A 17,555-nucleotide genomic window follows, 5' to 3' on the forward strand; every position below is an offset into this window, starting at 1 on the left:
TTTTAGTTTTCTACATTCGCCTTAGAATCTAGTTGTTTGGCTACTTTTTTGCCATCTTTTATAATTGTCTATTGTTGTCGCTGTTGTCATCATTCTTTGTTAAAATCAGGTCTCTCTTGTAAATGAGTCCTCGAGGCTCAATGGGATTAACCTGTCTAAATAAAGGTTGAATGAAAGAATGAATGAAAATTAGAAGTAATCCAAAGAAATGGCATTCTAGTCCTAACGTTTAGCATAACTGCTTTGCCACCAGTAAACTAAACATTGTATAAATCATTATATGTGTCACGCTCTAATCTAATTTGACATAAGACAACTTCACTGCACAAGTAGAAGTCAATTCTTGAGCTACTAAGCTAAAATTTGGTGTGGTAGTAGCTGAGAATCATCCCCAAAACATATTCAAAGCCAAGTACTGTGTGAGACGTAAATGATTTAAATCAAGGCTGAAATTTAGATAGAATACATCAGTTCAATCCATGTACTTGTGCTTATACTGCATTATTTTATATAGTTGCACTTGAACTTCATTTTAAGTCCGATACTGCTAATACAGCATATAAAAGCACTTATGTGGAGAAATGATGAGGCAGAGACACTGTCCAATCTTTTGCTCATTTTTTTATTTATTTATTTCATGATTAATATCCACATCACTAGTTAACAATTAATCACAATGAGCATCTCTTTCATACCAAATACTCAGGGGAAGATGGGCACTATCTAATAGGAGGGATGCCTTTAACAACCAGCTGTTTGTTGTCTCCTGCATGCTCTTGCAATGGTGTTGCTCCTTACTCAACAATACAACACATGCTACAAAGGATTCTCCAGACAGCACTGAAAAAAGCCTCTTTTGTCTGCGGTCGTGGATTATTTTTATTAAACACGTGCCGAGGATCAAACAGCCTGCTGTGTATAATGTAGCAGCGGTTTTATTTTCCATTCCTCCTGACATTTAAACAGCACTTTGATTGAACTGGGCAGCCAGACATGAAGTACTGTGTACCGGTATATGGCAATGGGAAAACATATTTACAATCTGCTGCTTTTTCAGTGCTGTAGCGTAGAAAAGCCTCCATAGTAGCGACATGTAGGGACTCCTGGTGCATATCTACCAACACACTTTTATCAGACATTGTCAGACCAATAAAAAAAATAACTTTACCAAGAACAAATTGGTTTTGTCTGTAACACTGAGAAAAAAATTGGTCTAAGTCTTTTGTTAATTTATTTCAGTGTTGGTAGGTATGTCAAGGTGTCAACATAGGAGCTGTCTAATACAAGACATGACTTAAAACCACATGCCAAAAGACATATTCTAGTTATTGTTAGACTAACTGGGAGTGGTGGTAGGCATAAGAGAGCCCAGGCTAGTGTGTGTCAATGCACAGTTCCCATCTAGCATATCTACTTCCTGTTTTAATGGACCGAAGCGTGTTAACTTTTGTTCTGCAAGTAATGTGACGGTCCTTCCGATGACACACACTGCCGCCCTTCCTGCAGTTTGAGTTCAGTAAAAGTGGATTTCACATTTCATCCAGCTTCCAAATCGGGACAGAGACAAACCTCATACATGTATTCGTCATCTTGCATCTTAAAACACATTTTTAAAACATTCTTGAAACTTCAGCAGCCCTTTTCTTGGTGGGAAAAAGGCAAACTCTGAGAAAAGAAAAAAGTAGACTCTTCCTTTCAAATGCTTTCAGTCCTATAATAACACCATCGTTACGATAAACAGAAACAGGTTCATGAACGCTCAGCTGGCAACATCCACAACATCCTGTTAAAAAGCATTTTTTTTTTTTTTTTACTTTTTGATTTTAATCAAATACTTCTGGAGTGATAAAAACACAGTGGCGTTTATATACAGGGGTCAGTGTGAGAGACCAGTGGAGGGGCGTTGTTAACTGGCTACAACTTGTGAATAAAACCATCTGGTTGCTACTTTTTGCCCAAGCTGCAACACAACATTACCTTTTCACATCCTTCAATACGATTTAATGCTGAGCAGTAAATAAATAATGTAGTCTTAAACCCAAGCCTATACAAGCAATTGTACTAAATCTATCATATTTAACAATAAAATGGTCTGTGTTATCACTGAGAAGTGTTAAACAATTTAACACACAAAGCATTGACTAAACAAAGCTGGATTTTAGCATTCTATAAAAATATTGTTTTAAATTAAAAACATATGATGAAATAATGCGTACCGTAATAACAATAGTGTATTCGTGTTTAGCCAACAAACAGTCTGGGACCATCATAGCTGCTATAAGTTGAAAACGTTTTATTTTTGCACAACCACAATAAATCTTTTAGACAATTTTAATATCTCTAGTATGAACTCTCGTGGTGTTTTAGCCGTGAATATTAACGATGATCAATGCCTTCTGTTACAAGTTATAGCTACAGTTGTAAGAAGGCCCACCAGAGAATGTATTTTTATTGGAAGCTCTGTGGTTTTAATGTTGATTCTACTTTTATGCAAATGTTTTATTGAGTCTCTTAACTTTCACCTTCATCTGTTGGTTTGGACTTTTGACCTGTAACAGAAACAAACTCTCTGGGATTGTCAGGATGTGCAGCAAAACCGCTGGCACAGTCCTACAGAACCTCACTGACCTACACAAGACGAGGTCAGTGAACAAGGCCAGGCTTATTCTGGCAGATCCTGATCATCACTCCATGGTGAGTTCAGGTTGCTTCCATCTGGACGCAGGTATCTGCTGCTCAGATGTAGAACGAACAGACTGAACAACTCATTCATGCCTGTAGAGATCAGGCTTCTCAATGAACACTGATGATCTCTGCTGTTTTAATGTCTTAACGTCTTGACTATATGGATGTTTTGTGTACCTACTGACTGAAACTAATCGCACCTTGGGGATAATAAAGATTCTTGAACTTGAACTAGTAATTTAAATAGAAAGAGAAAGGGACTTCAATATTTTGATTTTTATTCTTTGTTTTTTTTAATTTATTGGTTTGCACTATACAGTACATCCTAATTATCTGAAAAGTAGAGAAGTTTTTGAATAAAATATTGTAAGTAATTTGGGCTTTTTTTGTTTTGTTTCTTGGGAAAAATGTTAATAATTCACTGTGAACTACGAGACACGAAACATCTTCCACTGTACACAGAGGAGACATCATTTTAAATATTTCTAAAATTTTACCCTAAAAGATTTACTTTTTACTCTCAACTTTCTAAAATAAATACATCCTCACAGTTGAGTCTGGTTAAAGTTCAGCCTTTTTTTAATCTTTTTTTTTTATGACCAGAAAAAAGTTTCTATTGCCAGGACATAAATAAAACGACTAACGGTTCAGCGTGGCTCACAACTCGTGGTGAATGTGGTCTTGCAGCTTGGTCGAAACGTAAAACCCAGTGAAGGAGAACGACACAAGGGGCTAACAGAGAGTTGAGTGTTTAACCTTTAAAGCCACCAGCACAACACCAATGACCCACGTTCCACTAAAGTCCACTAAGCTAAAGGGGTACCAACATGTTAATCCATAACACACAGCAGCTCATCCCCTTGCATGGTGTCACACTCTTACAATGAGCTTCTTACACACAACAAAAATACAACTTACTCCTATTTGCCTATACACGATCCAGCAGCTACGCCTAACAAAGCGCTTTGATACCTTTGTTACTTTGTTCCAGAAAAAAAAAAAAAGTTCACATTATTCATATTAATTTCACATATGCATGTGTCATGTGTTACTTTCAGGCAACTCATGGGAATGGGTTGGCGGGAGCAGCACAGTAATAAATATTATTTTACGTGTCTGGTTTTAATTGTTGAGTATTTGCTCTTTTGATTACCAGAAGTTTCACAAACTACCAAGACTGTTTAGCTCCCAGAAGCACACACGCACAGTACACAGCTGACAAGGTTTTACCAATAGACAGTAAAGCAACTTGAGTACAGTTATTTCACTTGAGAGCGTTGAGAAATGTGTTCAAAGTGCACAAGACTGTTTCAGGGAGTTGTACACGATTCATATGATTTTGATTACGTGTTCCAGACACAATAATATAGAGCTAGTTTAAATAAGGGCTGTGTGGACCTCTACTTTTCTGATGGGGATATTGTTTTAGTCAGCTTTTGTGAAGTCACGGCGCCAGACTATCAGTGTTTCTGAGGCTGAACAGCACTCTCTACACGATGGATGCAGTAGTAACACTTCACACATCTGACGACTACGGCAGCACGCCACAGACGCGTCACGGATCCCTCAGTGTTTCCAGCCGAGACCATCCATCCCAGCCTCGAATTACCGTGGGCAGGGAGGACATTTCCTACTAGTGTTATTGTTGTGATACTTGACAGCTGTTTAGGTCTGAATCAAAGCCACATCACAGTGTTAGGAAGAAAATGCGAAACAGAACGTAGCCTGCTAAAGACGATTTTGTTTGTTTTTTCTCCAGAAGAAATGTCAATCAAATGTTAAAACTGAATGAAACTGACAAAAAAACCCAAAAAAACAGAAGTTGCAGGCTGTTCTGGGATCTGCTTCACCTAAATACTGCTGCATTCATGGCATTTTGGAGCTGGACAGTTCCTGCTGTCCAGCGGAGTACGACTCTCATTTTGAACATTCTGTGTATTAAATGGCATCCTATATAAGTTAAATAAACATGCACAAAATTGTAAAAAAAAAAAAACCAGAACAAAACATGGCAACATTTAAAAAACTATTTACTTCATCTATTTACACTACATATGTAGGGTAAAATATGTGCCTGACAGCAGCAGACCACTAGAGGACTATTAATCTGATACTTTTGAGTATTTACTATAAGAAGCTTGATATTAGTAGGTTCAGAATACAAGACAATGTTTAATATAGTGTAAGTTAATTATCAAAAGCTGCAAACTAAGTTTCAACCTCAGACTGGCCATGAGTGTAACATTATTCCCTTTAAACGGCAGCTACCCCGGCTCTCCCTCTGCTCATGTTTGCTTTAGTGCTCGTCTGTACTTTTTAAATGTGCAAGTAACAAGAAGCCTTCCACAATAACAATACGACTGTATTGCTGCCAAAAAGCTTGAGAACAGACAAAGACAGTGGAACGAGTTTGAAAGGAGGTGGAAAAAAGTTGTGGAAAATATCCAACAATAACGAAAGGAGCAACAGAGTTTGTAGCCGTTTTAAAAATATCATCAGATCATCGGAGATCATCATCACTATCTTTCAGAGTGCTGACTGTGTGTGTGCTTACGTGTGTGTGTGAAATGATTAGGTTTGACAGAGGTCACTGATGCACTGCCTAGTGGGGGGTCTGAACAAGATGGTGAGGCTCTGTAGACCTGCTGCCAACCAGAAGGTGCTGCATGTGCACGAGAACAGAATGAGCTGTGCATCTGTCTCTAATAACTGAAGAAATCACAGAAACATCTCCAGGTATCTGATGGAGTCCCTCACAGGAGGTTTGAATGTAAAACATAATGACAGGTGAGAGCAAGGACCAATTGTTTAACAAACCATGAAAAAAAAGACAATTAATAGTTTTTAAATACTTTCATGAGCAAAACAAGAGTGCAGTGTTTCAACATCTACAACAGTTTGTTGGCTTGTGCTCAGACCACGTGACCTTTACCAACCCAGGTCAACGTTTTATAGTTTTAGCTTTCTGCGCAGAATGTGAATAAAGAGCTGTTAAACACAGAAAAGCTGCACACTCATAATTCTCAGAGCTCTAACACTCAGACCTTTGTAGAAGTTTGATATATGATCTGGTTATGGAGCATTTCAGATAAACACTATTATATTTCATAACTTTTTTGAACATTTATTATTTTCTTATTGGTGGCTTATATTGTGAATATGTATTTCATACTGACAGGTGTTGATAATAAGCTTTATTCCTCCATTTTAAACACCAGCTCAAAAGCAAGTGAAAAATGCTAGTAGGTTATTAGACAAAGACCATTTGGCCTGTGTTATTTATTTATTTTGCATTAACCAAAGAGAACGGTTAATCCACTAATTGACCAAATAGTGAACACTATTTGCAACAAGTGCCTCATACACTAAAACACTCTGTATATATTAGCGTCTTCATGATCAAAAAGGTGCAGTAGTGACTGTGAGAGTTTAATACTTATAAGTTAAAACTTCCCTAACAGGTCATTTCAATTTTAAGCAGCGTGATTTTGAGTTAGTGGAAAACACGCAGGCCAATCAGAATCTGAGAACATTTGCCAACCATTGTCATCCTTTTGCACCTAATTTCATTCCATTAAAGCCATTTTTTTACTAAATATATCATTCAGTAGCAGCTGTGATTCACCTTAAGTCTATCTGTGAACGTCATGGAATCAGTAAAGCAAGGAATAAAAACAACTACAAGAACATTGTTAACGCGTTCAATTTTAAGGAGAAAAACTGGAGTAATACCACGAGAGGTCTTTTAAAATGTGTACCGAGGTGCAGAATGGCAATAAAAGTGACTCGGTGAAACTGACTGATGTCTGATGGACTGAACTTGGGACAAAGAGCAGTAATAACACGGTTCTACCAACAAGACAGGGAAATAAAGGAGTTTTCAGAATGTGCAGACCTTTCTCGGAGACGGGAACAAAGTGTTTAAACAGTTTCTAGAGTCGAAGGTTGAACAATATAATATACGTGGTTCTGCTCAGTATACTCAGTGGTGCTTCTTGTGTTTGGGTGGTTAGGATTATTGAGTAGAGGTGAACTATATCAGTAGTAATTAGGATCTTTTTAATCCGATAACCCCCACACAGAGACATAAAGACAAACACCAAGTGGTCTTCTTTGTAGTTAGCAGGGTCAAAGTCAACTCGGGGTTGCTGAGAGGTCAAAGGTCAGGGTTGGTAGCAAGAAGCTGGCAGGGCGAACCTCAGAGAAACGCTGGGTGGCGATCGGTGAATTCGATGCTGCAGTGGGAGAACTGAAGGAGAAGGCCAGTGGGAGGTGACTGCGCCGTGTTGGGTTGGTTGGTCTGTCGACTGGCAGGTCAGGGGGGCGTCATGCACGTCCCACCAGAATCCCCAGGTCACTGGGAATCAGTCTGTGGAGGGCAAGGACACTGATGTCAGTGAACACAACACAAGAACAGGAAATCTGGCACAGAGTTGGACGTGGTTGGGCTTTAAATTGTATCAAGCAGGTGGTCTCTGGTTGTCGGCATCTTGTGCAGGATGATTTGAATGACAGGCCATTTCTGTATTTTATGGTATTCATCAATTAGGCTTTGTCTGACATCACTGATAGGTGGAGGGAGGTGGTGTTCCTTTGAACTCAGAGTCTGGAAGCCTGCTGCAGTGCAGAAGATTAATTTATCTTAGACTAGTTAATCTTCGCTCTGTAGTCGCCACAGAAATTCATTTAAATGCCTATTTTTGCCACTGCAGCAGACATGCAGAATAGGTGCGTATTCACATGAGTGCACGTACACATTTGGAGTGGGGTACTAGCAGATTATTAATGAATAATTGAGTATTGGTTAGTTAGTGTTCTGTTACAAATAAATAAATGATTCAGCTATAATCAGCTCATTCAAAACCAACAAAGTGAACCCGTAGATGTTATTGCTGACGTGTTTTTGCAGCTGCGACTTGATTTGATCAGTTTTAAAGGCTCAACGTGTTTTATTAACAATAAGAGTTGGCCTGTTTCGTAAAGAGTGATGTGAAAACTTGTTTTTGATTTAAAGAAAAATAGAAAATCAAGCTTTATTATTTTTCATTTAGGTTGAATAAATAGCACTCTGAATAGTTTCCTTTTGTAAGCGCATGATAAAAGCAGCCAAACAGCAGCACATGACAGTTTTAGTAACTTAATCTCACATTGCATTCACTGACAACAGAATGTGACACATTATTAAAAGAAAATGCAATATTTTTATGTTTGACATTTCACAAACTCAAAAAGCAATATAACAGTGTGAATATTTATGAAGCATTCACATTGTGATACATTTTTCTTCTGTACGTTAGTCTGCATCTTTCTCATTCCACAATATTTGTGCTATTTCAACAAATCCATCCATCCATCATCTTTCGCTTATTCCGAAGTCAGGTCGCGGGGGCAGCAGCTTGAGCAGGGAGGTCCAGACATCTCTTTCCACAGCCACCTCTTCCAGCTCTTCTGAGAGGATTCCAAGGTGTTCCCAGGCCAACCGAGAGACATAGTCTCTCCAGCGTGTCCTGGGTCTTCCCCGGGGTCTCCTCTCAGTTGGACATGCCCAAAACACCTCCCTAGGGAGGCGCCCAGGGGGCATCCTTACCACATGCCCGAACCACGTCAACTGGCTCCTCTCGACATGAAGGAGTAGCGGTTCTACTCAGAGCCTCTCCAGATAACTGAACTTCTCATCCTATCTCTAAGGGAGAGTCCAGCTACCCTGTGGAGGAAACTCATTTCAACCACCTGTATTTGTTATATAATTCTTTCGGTCACTACCCAGAGCTCATGACCATAGGTGAGGGTAGGAACGTAGACAGACCGGTAAACAGAGAGCTTTGCCTTACAGCTCAGCTCTCTCTTCACCACAATGGACCGGTAGAGAGTCCGCAGTACTGCAGATGATGCACCAATCCATCTGTCAATCTCACGCTCCATTGTTCCCTCATTCGTGAACAAAACCCAGAGATACTTGAACTCCTTCACTTGAGGCAGAACCTCACCCTCGACCTGAAGAAATCAATCCACCCTTTTCCGGTTGTGGACCATGGCCTCAGATTTGGAGGTGCTGATTCTCATACCAGCCGCTTCACACTCTGCTGCAAACCGCTCCAGTGAGAGCTGAAGATCACGGCACAATGACACCAACAGGACCACATCATCTGCAAAGAGCAGAGATGGAATCCTGAGGCCACCGAACCAGAAACCCTCCGCCAGCTGGCTGCACCAAGAAATTCTGTCCATAAAAGTTATGAACTGAATCGGTGACAACGGGCAGCCCTGGCAGAGTCCAACTCCCACCCTGAAGAGGTCCGACTTACTGCTGGCAATGCAAACCAAAGTCTCGCACTGCTTGTATAAGGACTAAACAGCCCATAACAATGGGTCTCCAATCCCATACTCACGGAGAACCTCCCACAGTGTACCCCAAGGAACATGTTCAAATGAATTCTCCAAGTCCACAAAACACATGTAGACTGGATGGGCAAACTCCCATGACCCCTCAAGGACCCTAGTGAGGGTAAAGAGCTGATCCAGTGTTTCACAGCCAGGATGGAACCCACATTGTTCCTCCTGGATCTGAGGTTCGACCAACGATCTGACTCGCTTCTCCAGTACCCCTGAATAGACCTTACCAGGGAGGCTAAGGAGAGTGATGCCCCTATAATTGGAGCACACCCTCCAGTCCCCCTTTTTGAAGAGGAGAACCACCACCCCAGTCTGCCAATCCAGTGGGACTGCCCCCGATGTCCACGCAACGTTGCAAACGCATGTCAGCCAAGACAACCCCACAACATTCAGAGCCTTAAGGAAATCAGGGCAAAGGGCAAATCTCATCCACTTCCGGAGCCCTGCCGCCTCCGATCTTTTTAACTACCTCGGCGACCTCAGCCACGGTTATGGACGGATCAATCCCAAAGTCCCCCGACTCAGCTTCCTCCATGGAAGACGTGGTAGTGGGATTTAGAAGATCCAAGAAGTATTCCTTCCACCTTCCGAAGAATCACTGGTTGAGGTCAACAGCAGCCCACCTTCACTGAACACAGTGTTAGTAAAGTGCTGCTTTCCCCTCCTCAGTCGCCTGATGGTTTGCCAGAATCTCCTCAGAGCCAACAGAGAGTCTCTATCCAAGGTCTCACCAAACTCCTCCCACATCCGAGCTTTTGCCTCAGCAACAGCCAAGGCTGCGGACCACTTGGCCCTCCAGTACTCCTCACCTGCCTCCAGAGTCCCACTGGCCAACAAGGCCTGATAGGACTCCTTCTTCAGCTTGACAGCCTCCCTAACCCAGGGTGTCCACCACCAAGTTCGTGGATGGCCACCGCAAAACGCACCGACAACCTTGTGGCCACAGCTCAAGGCAGCTACCTCAACAAGGGAGGTGCGAAACATGGCCCACTCGGACTCAATGTCCCCCACTTCAGCTGGGATGCGGTTAAAGCTCTCCCGGAGGTGTGAGTTGAAGATCTCTCTGACGGGTTCTTCTGCCAGGCATTCCCAGCAAGCCCTCACTACATGTTTGGGTCTACCGGGTCTGTCAGGCATCTTCCCCCGCCATCTGATCCAACCCACTACCAGGTGGTGATCAGTTGACAGCTCAGCTCCCCTCTTCACCCGAGTGTCCAAAACAAACAGCCGCAAATCAGATGACACAACTATGAAGTCAATCAATGATCTATGACCTAGGGCGTCCTGGTGCCAAGTGCATATATGGACAATCTTATGATCGAACATGGTGTTCGTGATGGACAAACTATGACTAGCACAGAAGTCCAACAACAAAACACAGCTCGGGTTCAGATCAGAGAGGCCGTTCCTCCCAATCACGCCCCTCCGGGTCACACTGTCATTACCCACTATCCCATTATCATAGTGGACCAACCAGTTTGCTGCTGACAGCCAAAACCAACCACTATGAGAAGGTGCTATTTATAAGACTGAGCTGAATACAGCACCTCAGACTGAAGAAGTCTTTTGGATGAAAGACGAAACGTTGCTACATTTGTTTGTTTGTTGTTGTTTTTTATGTCCAGAGGACCATACTTAACTTTTTTAGATAATTCCTGCTACTTTCAGCACAATTAGGCAAATGTGTTCTTTCTGCTTTCTTCTGCTACTTTAAGCTTGCTCTACCTTTTCAGCTGTTTTTAGCTTTTTTAAAGCTAATTTCAGCTGTTTTCAGTAAATTCAAGGTTTTGTGCTAATTTCTGCTACTTTCAACGTAATTAACTTCTTGATGCCAATTTCAGCTGTTTATGCTCCTTTCAGCACTTTTCTGCTAGTTTCAGCTTTTTCAGCTACTATTTAGCTCTTTTTATGCTAATTTTAGCTTTTTCAGCTAATTCCACTTTTTTAAGCTCATTTCAGTTTTTTCCACTTCCTTCTGGTAAGTTAAGCTTCTTTTTGCATTTTCAACTAGCTTTTTTCAGCTATTTTTTTCCTAATTTCAGCCCCCCAATTTCCTAATTTTTGTGCTAATTTCTGCTTACTTAAACCTAATTCAGCAAATATGTGTTCTTTCTGCTTTCTTCTGCTAATTTAGGCTTTTTCTTCCATTTCAGCTACATTTCAGAATGTTTTTTTATAGCTAATTTCAGCTGTTTTTCAGCAAGTTCTTATGCATTAAGCATTTATACTGCATTTTTGCAGGAAATGCAATTTCTCTGGTTTCAATAATAAATTAAAAAAATCCAGTTACAGTAATTAATTCTCACAAAAATAGAAACAGAAAAAAATGCACTTCTGAACTGTCTATATTTCAAACTATTTTGAGCAAACACAGGACTTTTTTCCGTTTAGCATTACTTCTAAGTAACACTGGCTCATGTGCCATAATTAAACTGGAGCTGTGGAAGAAGACAGTCTGACAGGTGAAGCAACAGCAAGAAGAAAGGACAGTTGTGTGTTAAAAATCAAACGAATGCCTTTGAATTCTGTTAAAATCAAAGTTGTGTGTGTGTGTGTGTGCTTTCACCCACTTGTCTCAGTAATGCGCTTGTCTATGCTAATAGGCTCCCTCAGTCCATCTCCCCCAAAAGGAGTGGGTGTGGGCTCCTTCATGCCATTTTCCTTAACAACGCCTCCTGGTGCTGTTGCCTTAGTAACGTCTGCCGATCCTGTTGTTGGAGCAACACTCGGGGGTGGAGGCGTCTTCTCCCCTGTTTTCTCTTCCTGCAGCCAAATATAGATGAAGACAAGGATACACACACAGACAGGTGGGCAGAAAAAAAAAAAAAGTTTTTTTATCAGTCTCTCAAACTGCCACACCATCTAGTGGTGTCAGCCAACAACAGCACAGTGAATCAGCAGAAACAGACAAGGTCAACTGTCTTTGAGCTAAAGGCGCCGCTGATAGTCTTTAGGTTTGACCTTGTGTCCATTGGTCTGCCCGTTGCCTTGTCCTACGTTGTCCAGGGACCCGATCTTAGACTTAGCCTTGACGCTCAGCTTATGGGACTCTATCTTCACGTCGCCACCGCCTGCGGTACAAACGATCACATGTGAGAACACAAGGTAAACAGGAAGATGAATGCACAGGACTGGAGTTTAAAGCTGGACCTGGCTTGTGTTTCATGTTGTCCTTGGAGCCACATTTGGAGGTCACTTTGCTCACGTCGACCTTCTTGTTCAAGATTTGCACCTGGGCAGAGACGATAATGATGCTTCATAAAACGTCACATTTAGTGCACTGCACATGCATTTCAGCATCCTCTTGGTCCACTTTGACAAAATATGTACTAATTGAAGCATTCAAATGATTAACAATGCATCGTTAAAAAAAAGTTATGCAACACAACACAAGCGTTTTAAGTAAGCATACTGTCCCCTATTTTTTTGACAAGTATAATGTCACAGGTTTTTTTGTTTATTTGTAAGGTTGGAAGAGAGGCACTTCTTTATACAAACAGACCAGAAAAGATAAAAATGTATACATAAAAACAGACAATTATTAGACTGTTTTCATAACGTGAGAGGTTTTACTGCTAATCACGAGCAGTGGGCATGGATTTATACAGCGGGCGACTTGTTTATGTCTCAAAATCAGTTACATTAAGAAATCTGTACAAGACTGGAGATCTAACGATGAGGCCGACTGAGTCCATCAGTGCACACATCATCTTTACTTCTGACTGCCTTTCTGACAAAGGACTTTTACCCAAATGCTCCACAAGTTGAAGCCCTAATGAAAATAATGAAAGACTTCACAACATTACCACTACAACATGGCCAAACCTACAGTCAGCTTTTGTAAATAATAATAATAATAATGTCATCACAATGTCAGCACTGTATGTTTCCATACAATGGCGAAATTAGTCTCTGCATTTAACCCATCCACCACCAGGTGGTGCAGTGGGCAGCTATTGAAAGCGCCCGGGGGACATTTTGGGGATTAGACGTGCTGCCCAGAGACGCCACGTGATGGGCAGTGACTGGGGATCGAACCTGGGACTCTCGGGTCCCAAGCCGGCTGCCCTGCCTCTACACCAAATACGTACAATTTGAGACGTTACGGTGCAAATAATACTGCATTTGCATACTGAAAGCAGAATAAACCTTAAATATTAAGGCTGCAACAAATATATAAGCATGTTAATCCACATTATATTGTTTTTTTTTTCATGCCATTTATGTTTAATTTTGTATTTCCTGCACATGTCAAACAAAAATACATAAAAAGCATGTATTATAATCACCATGGGAAAGAACTGAGGTGTTTTGTAATAAGAGTGTAGAAAATAAAAGGTGCTGCAGACACTGGAGCAAATCTTCAATTTCATTCCTTCAAACATGAGCAAATTACACTCACTTCAAGATAACATGCTTTGCATTTTTGTTTTGAACAAACCTAAAATGGAGACTGAGATCACCATCAAATTGTGTAAAAAGGTCTAATTAGTCCTCTTATTGTTGTATATCTGAAGCTCTTATAGACAATCAGGCACATAAGATTTCTTTGTTGACACAGAAACTCTGTTAGTTTCTTTAGATTTAGGAGCACACCTTTTATATTTCTTTAATTGGCCTAAGATGGTAAAGCGGTGGTTGTGAGAGCAGCCAAAAGGTGCAAGCAGATAGTGCAACAGGTGTTAAGAGCAGATGGAAAAATCTCTGGAGGGTGGACACTCAAAAGTGAAATCAATCAAAAGAGCAAACAGTAGGTGTCACTGATATGCTAATTACAACGCATTCATTCTTAGTCACTTTGAAAACGGTGCGTTTTCAATTAAACGTTTGGTACAGGATGTGAGGCCTTTATAGCTGAATTTAATTTGCTCCTTCCTTGATGAATGCTCAGATTTTCTAAATCTGTCCGTAGAGGTCCAATCAGGGGAAATTCAAAGAGGCAGTTCACTGTTTTTACATCCAAGTGATGTGATATGATTTGTTTTGAAATGTGGCGAATAAGCTCATAATTGTTTAGACAAGGGCAAAATGTAGAGACGGTCTGATGTGCTTTAAAAGTAACAAAAGGGCTGTACATGTACGAGACATGCACACAGACAGCCAAGAGAAATGGCATGAAACCAGGCCAAGAATACTAATTACCATGCAGGAATCCAAACCGACTGCAAGGAGGGATCAAATTAAAAAACAACTACTGATCTAAATGTGTCCACCCTGACCAGAGTCTGCCTTCAGCTCCAGCAGTACTTACATTGCCACCTCCAGGGACATGTTTGATATTGTCCTTGGAGCCACAGCGTGAGGTGATGTGGCTGAAGTCCAGCTTTTTGTGCACTATCTGAACCTAAAGACAAGCAGGCAGACACACAGAGAGAAGGGAAGAAGGGAAGAAGAAAGAGAAAAAGAAAGAAAGAAAAACAGAAAAAGAAAGAAGGAAAAACAGAACGAGAAATAAAGAAAGAAGAATAATAAAGAGAAAAGAAAGAAAAAAGAAAAAGTAAAAAGAATAAGAAAGAAAAGAAAAATGAAAGAAAAAGAAGAAAGAAAAATAATAAGAAAAGAAAAAAGAAAGTAAAAAGAAAGACAGTAAACAAAACAAAAGAAAAAAAAAGAATGAAAAATAAAGAAAAAAGAATAAGAAAGAAAAAGAAAAAAGAACAGAAAAAGAAAAAGAAGAAAGAAAGACAGAAAAAGAACAAAGAAAGAAAGAAAGAAAAAAGGACAAAAAGAAAAAAACAGAAAAAATAAATAAAGAAAATAGTAAAAGAAAGAACAAAGAGAAAAGAAAAAGAAAGAAAGAAAAATAAAGAAAACAGAAAAAGAAAGAAAGAAAGAAAGCAGATCAGCTGGCAGTTTTAGTTGAAGGAAACAGACTTGTAGTTTACGTTTGGGGAACGTTTTTATTAACATGGTTTCTTCTCTGTATGAATTCAGGGAGTGATTGGGTGACGACCAACATTAAAATGCAACACATTAATTATGCTACGTAGGGAAGCAACGGTGGTTGTGATTAAACGTGCTAATGGGGTACATCTTTAACAGTGCACTCATACAAAACGTACGTTTAAGTGCCATAACATGACTCTACTGGCAAAAGACAAAGAGTGCATTTTAAACCAGCACAGGACAAACAGTGTGACATGAAACAGAGCACATGCAACAAAAAATAACTCAAAAGGTCAGTGATTCTGTGTTAACATGTGCTTCTCAGAAATGACACAAGATGCTTTATTTCAAAAGATAATGGTCAACTGTTTATTAAAGAAATTATTTTGTAGCCAAAAATATTCTACACCCTGTTATATAGTTATTTTGAGTTGTGGGATGATAAGTCTGTTTAATGAGCTGATGTAAATATGAAACAATCATCTTCACGTCTCTGTTCATGTTGCTGACACCAACTTACCCTGGAGAAATTTGAATAAATGCAGTCTATTTGTGGACAGGCATTATACATGGATGCCACTGAATTTATTGAAAAGTAGGCCTACAGTTGGTGCTTCTAGAGCTCCTTCATTGGCATATATAATTTAACATTTGGATGAAATAACACAAGTACAATTTGAGAATACATTTGTTTTGTATTGTTAGTGTATTTGCAGTTTGGCTGCATGGACATTGTATTTCTTCCACAGGTTTATTGCTTATGGCTACTGGCACAAACTGACTGCTACCACAGTAAACACTTACAAACAAAAGCTGCTTTTTCTGGATGGCTAAGGAAGTGATGGTTAAAACCAGGGGGATGAATCCTGACGTCCGTCCCCTCAAAATAAAAGGAGTAATTTAAAACAATACTTTAAAACTTCTGAAGCGGGGTTCTGTGGAAACGTTAAGAACAATTGTAGATCGGTCTGTGAATAATCGCAGTTTGGAGAGACAGAGAGTGAAATTCTGATCAAGCTGACAAGCTAATCCAAGTGGTGCCAAGACCAAAGAGAATGACTGTTTTTATATTTTGATTTTTGTCAAGCAGGTTAAAATGATCTTACAACAAAAAATGCATAAATGCAAAGTACACAAACAGATGTGTACAAGTGTGTGTACATGAATCTGCTGAATCTAAAAAAAAACTTGCATTTTATTGATCGAGAAGAAGTAGGAAGCAGTATAAACTTATTTACTTGCCCATCAGCTATAGTGGATATAAGTTTTCTTGCACAAAATATTTATTAGTTATGTATTTTTATTAGTTTGATAGATTATTATGTCATTTCAAAACAATTCCAATTTGAGAAAAATCACAACAGCTCACATTAAAACTGTTTTTTTTTAAAAAATCTTTACATTACTGCTAATATCGCATTATGCAGTTGTTTAAGCAGAAATCATGATAATCCTGCAAGAAGTGCCCCAGGCTCATTAAAAGGCTAACGTTAGCAACAGCAGAGGCTACTGGTGCCTCCAAATGACCACAGAATTAAAAACAAATCACTGCTTTACAAAACTGATGATTTCCAAACTAACTTTTGTATGAAACATTTGAGACTGGAGTTGTTTTTATACAGCAGAAATCCACTCTAATCTTGACCTCGTTTGGACTAGACCAGGGGTCTGCAACCTGCGGCTCTGGAGCCATATGTGGAGCTTTGGTCCCTCCGCAGCGGCGCTTTCAAGCTTTGACCGAAACTAAAATAAAACTGAATTTTATTGGCTATTAAACAAACAAAACAAAAAAAAAATGTTAGAGCTGTTTTCCTGCCATTTCTTTTGCAAATACTCACTTTAACTTTTTTGCTTTATTTCTATACACTTGTTTTTTCCACAGTTAAAAAAAAAAATAAAAAAATCACATAGGTCTGCAATTCATAGTTTTTTTTTTTTTTTTTTAATTATATTATTTTAAAAAGCTACCCCCCCCCCCCCACACACACACACACACACAAGAATCTGGTCTTTTCATTTGTCTTAAATTGTAAAAATACCAATAAATGTTCAAAATCATTAAATATTTTTAGCTTTATAATGTCACTCCTACTGGTCACAAAAGTCTCCTCCAACAAACCTAAAGTGGCCCATGGGCCACCAGCTGATAATCACAGTTGTAACAGGTCGTTGCGGCTCTGGACACAATTAATGTAGTGAATCTAGGTGTAAAAATGGCTCTTTTGTTCTTAAAGGGTGCAGACCCCTGGACTAGATGATACATGAATTTAGTAAGAATTACACTTTATTTTCTAAAATACAAACCAGATTCCAAAAAAGTTGGGACACTAAACAAATTGTGAATAAAAACTGAATGCAATGATGTGGAGGTGCCAACATCTAATATTTTATTCAGAATAGAACACAAATCACAGATCAAAAGTTTAAACAGAGAATGTATCATTTAAAGGGAAAAATCTGTTGTTTCCAAATTTCATGGCGTCAACAAATCCCCCAAAAAATGGGACAAGTCCATTTTTACCACTGTGTGGCATCCCCCCTTCTTCTTACAACACTCAACAGACGTCTGGGGACAGAGGAGACCAGTTTCT

The 17,555-nt window shown here is 39.7% G+C and overlaps 1 protein-coding gene across 1 annotated transcript in view; it reads right to left on the bottom strand.

The window, feature by feature from the left end:
• Nucleotides 1-6,385: 6,385 nt before the first annotated feature.
• Nucleotides 6,386-17,555, bottom strand: part of LOC119415002 (microtubule-associated protein 4) — a gene marked incomplete in the record, with an annotated part of 124,149 nt that continues 112,979 nt past the window's right edge. Inside the window, 4 exon segments of the mRNA XM_037682125.1 lie at nt 6,386-7,054; nt 11,649-11,841; nt 12,040-12,149; nt 12,229-12,310. Of these exon segments, the coding sequence (XP_037538053.1) occupies nt 7,050-7,054; nt 11,649-11,841; nt 12,040-12,149; nt 12,229-12,310 (390 nt within the window).

Source organism: Nematolebias whitei, chromosome 9 (genome assembly GCF_014905685.2).
Source record: "Nematolebias whitei isolate Nwh7 chromosome 9, NemWhi1, whole genome shotgun sequence".
In the NCBI taxonomy this organism is placed as follows: Eukaryota; Metazoa; Chordata; class Actinopteri; order Cyprinodontiformes; family Rivulidae; genus Nematolebias; species Nematolebias whitei.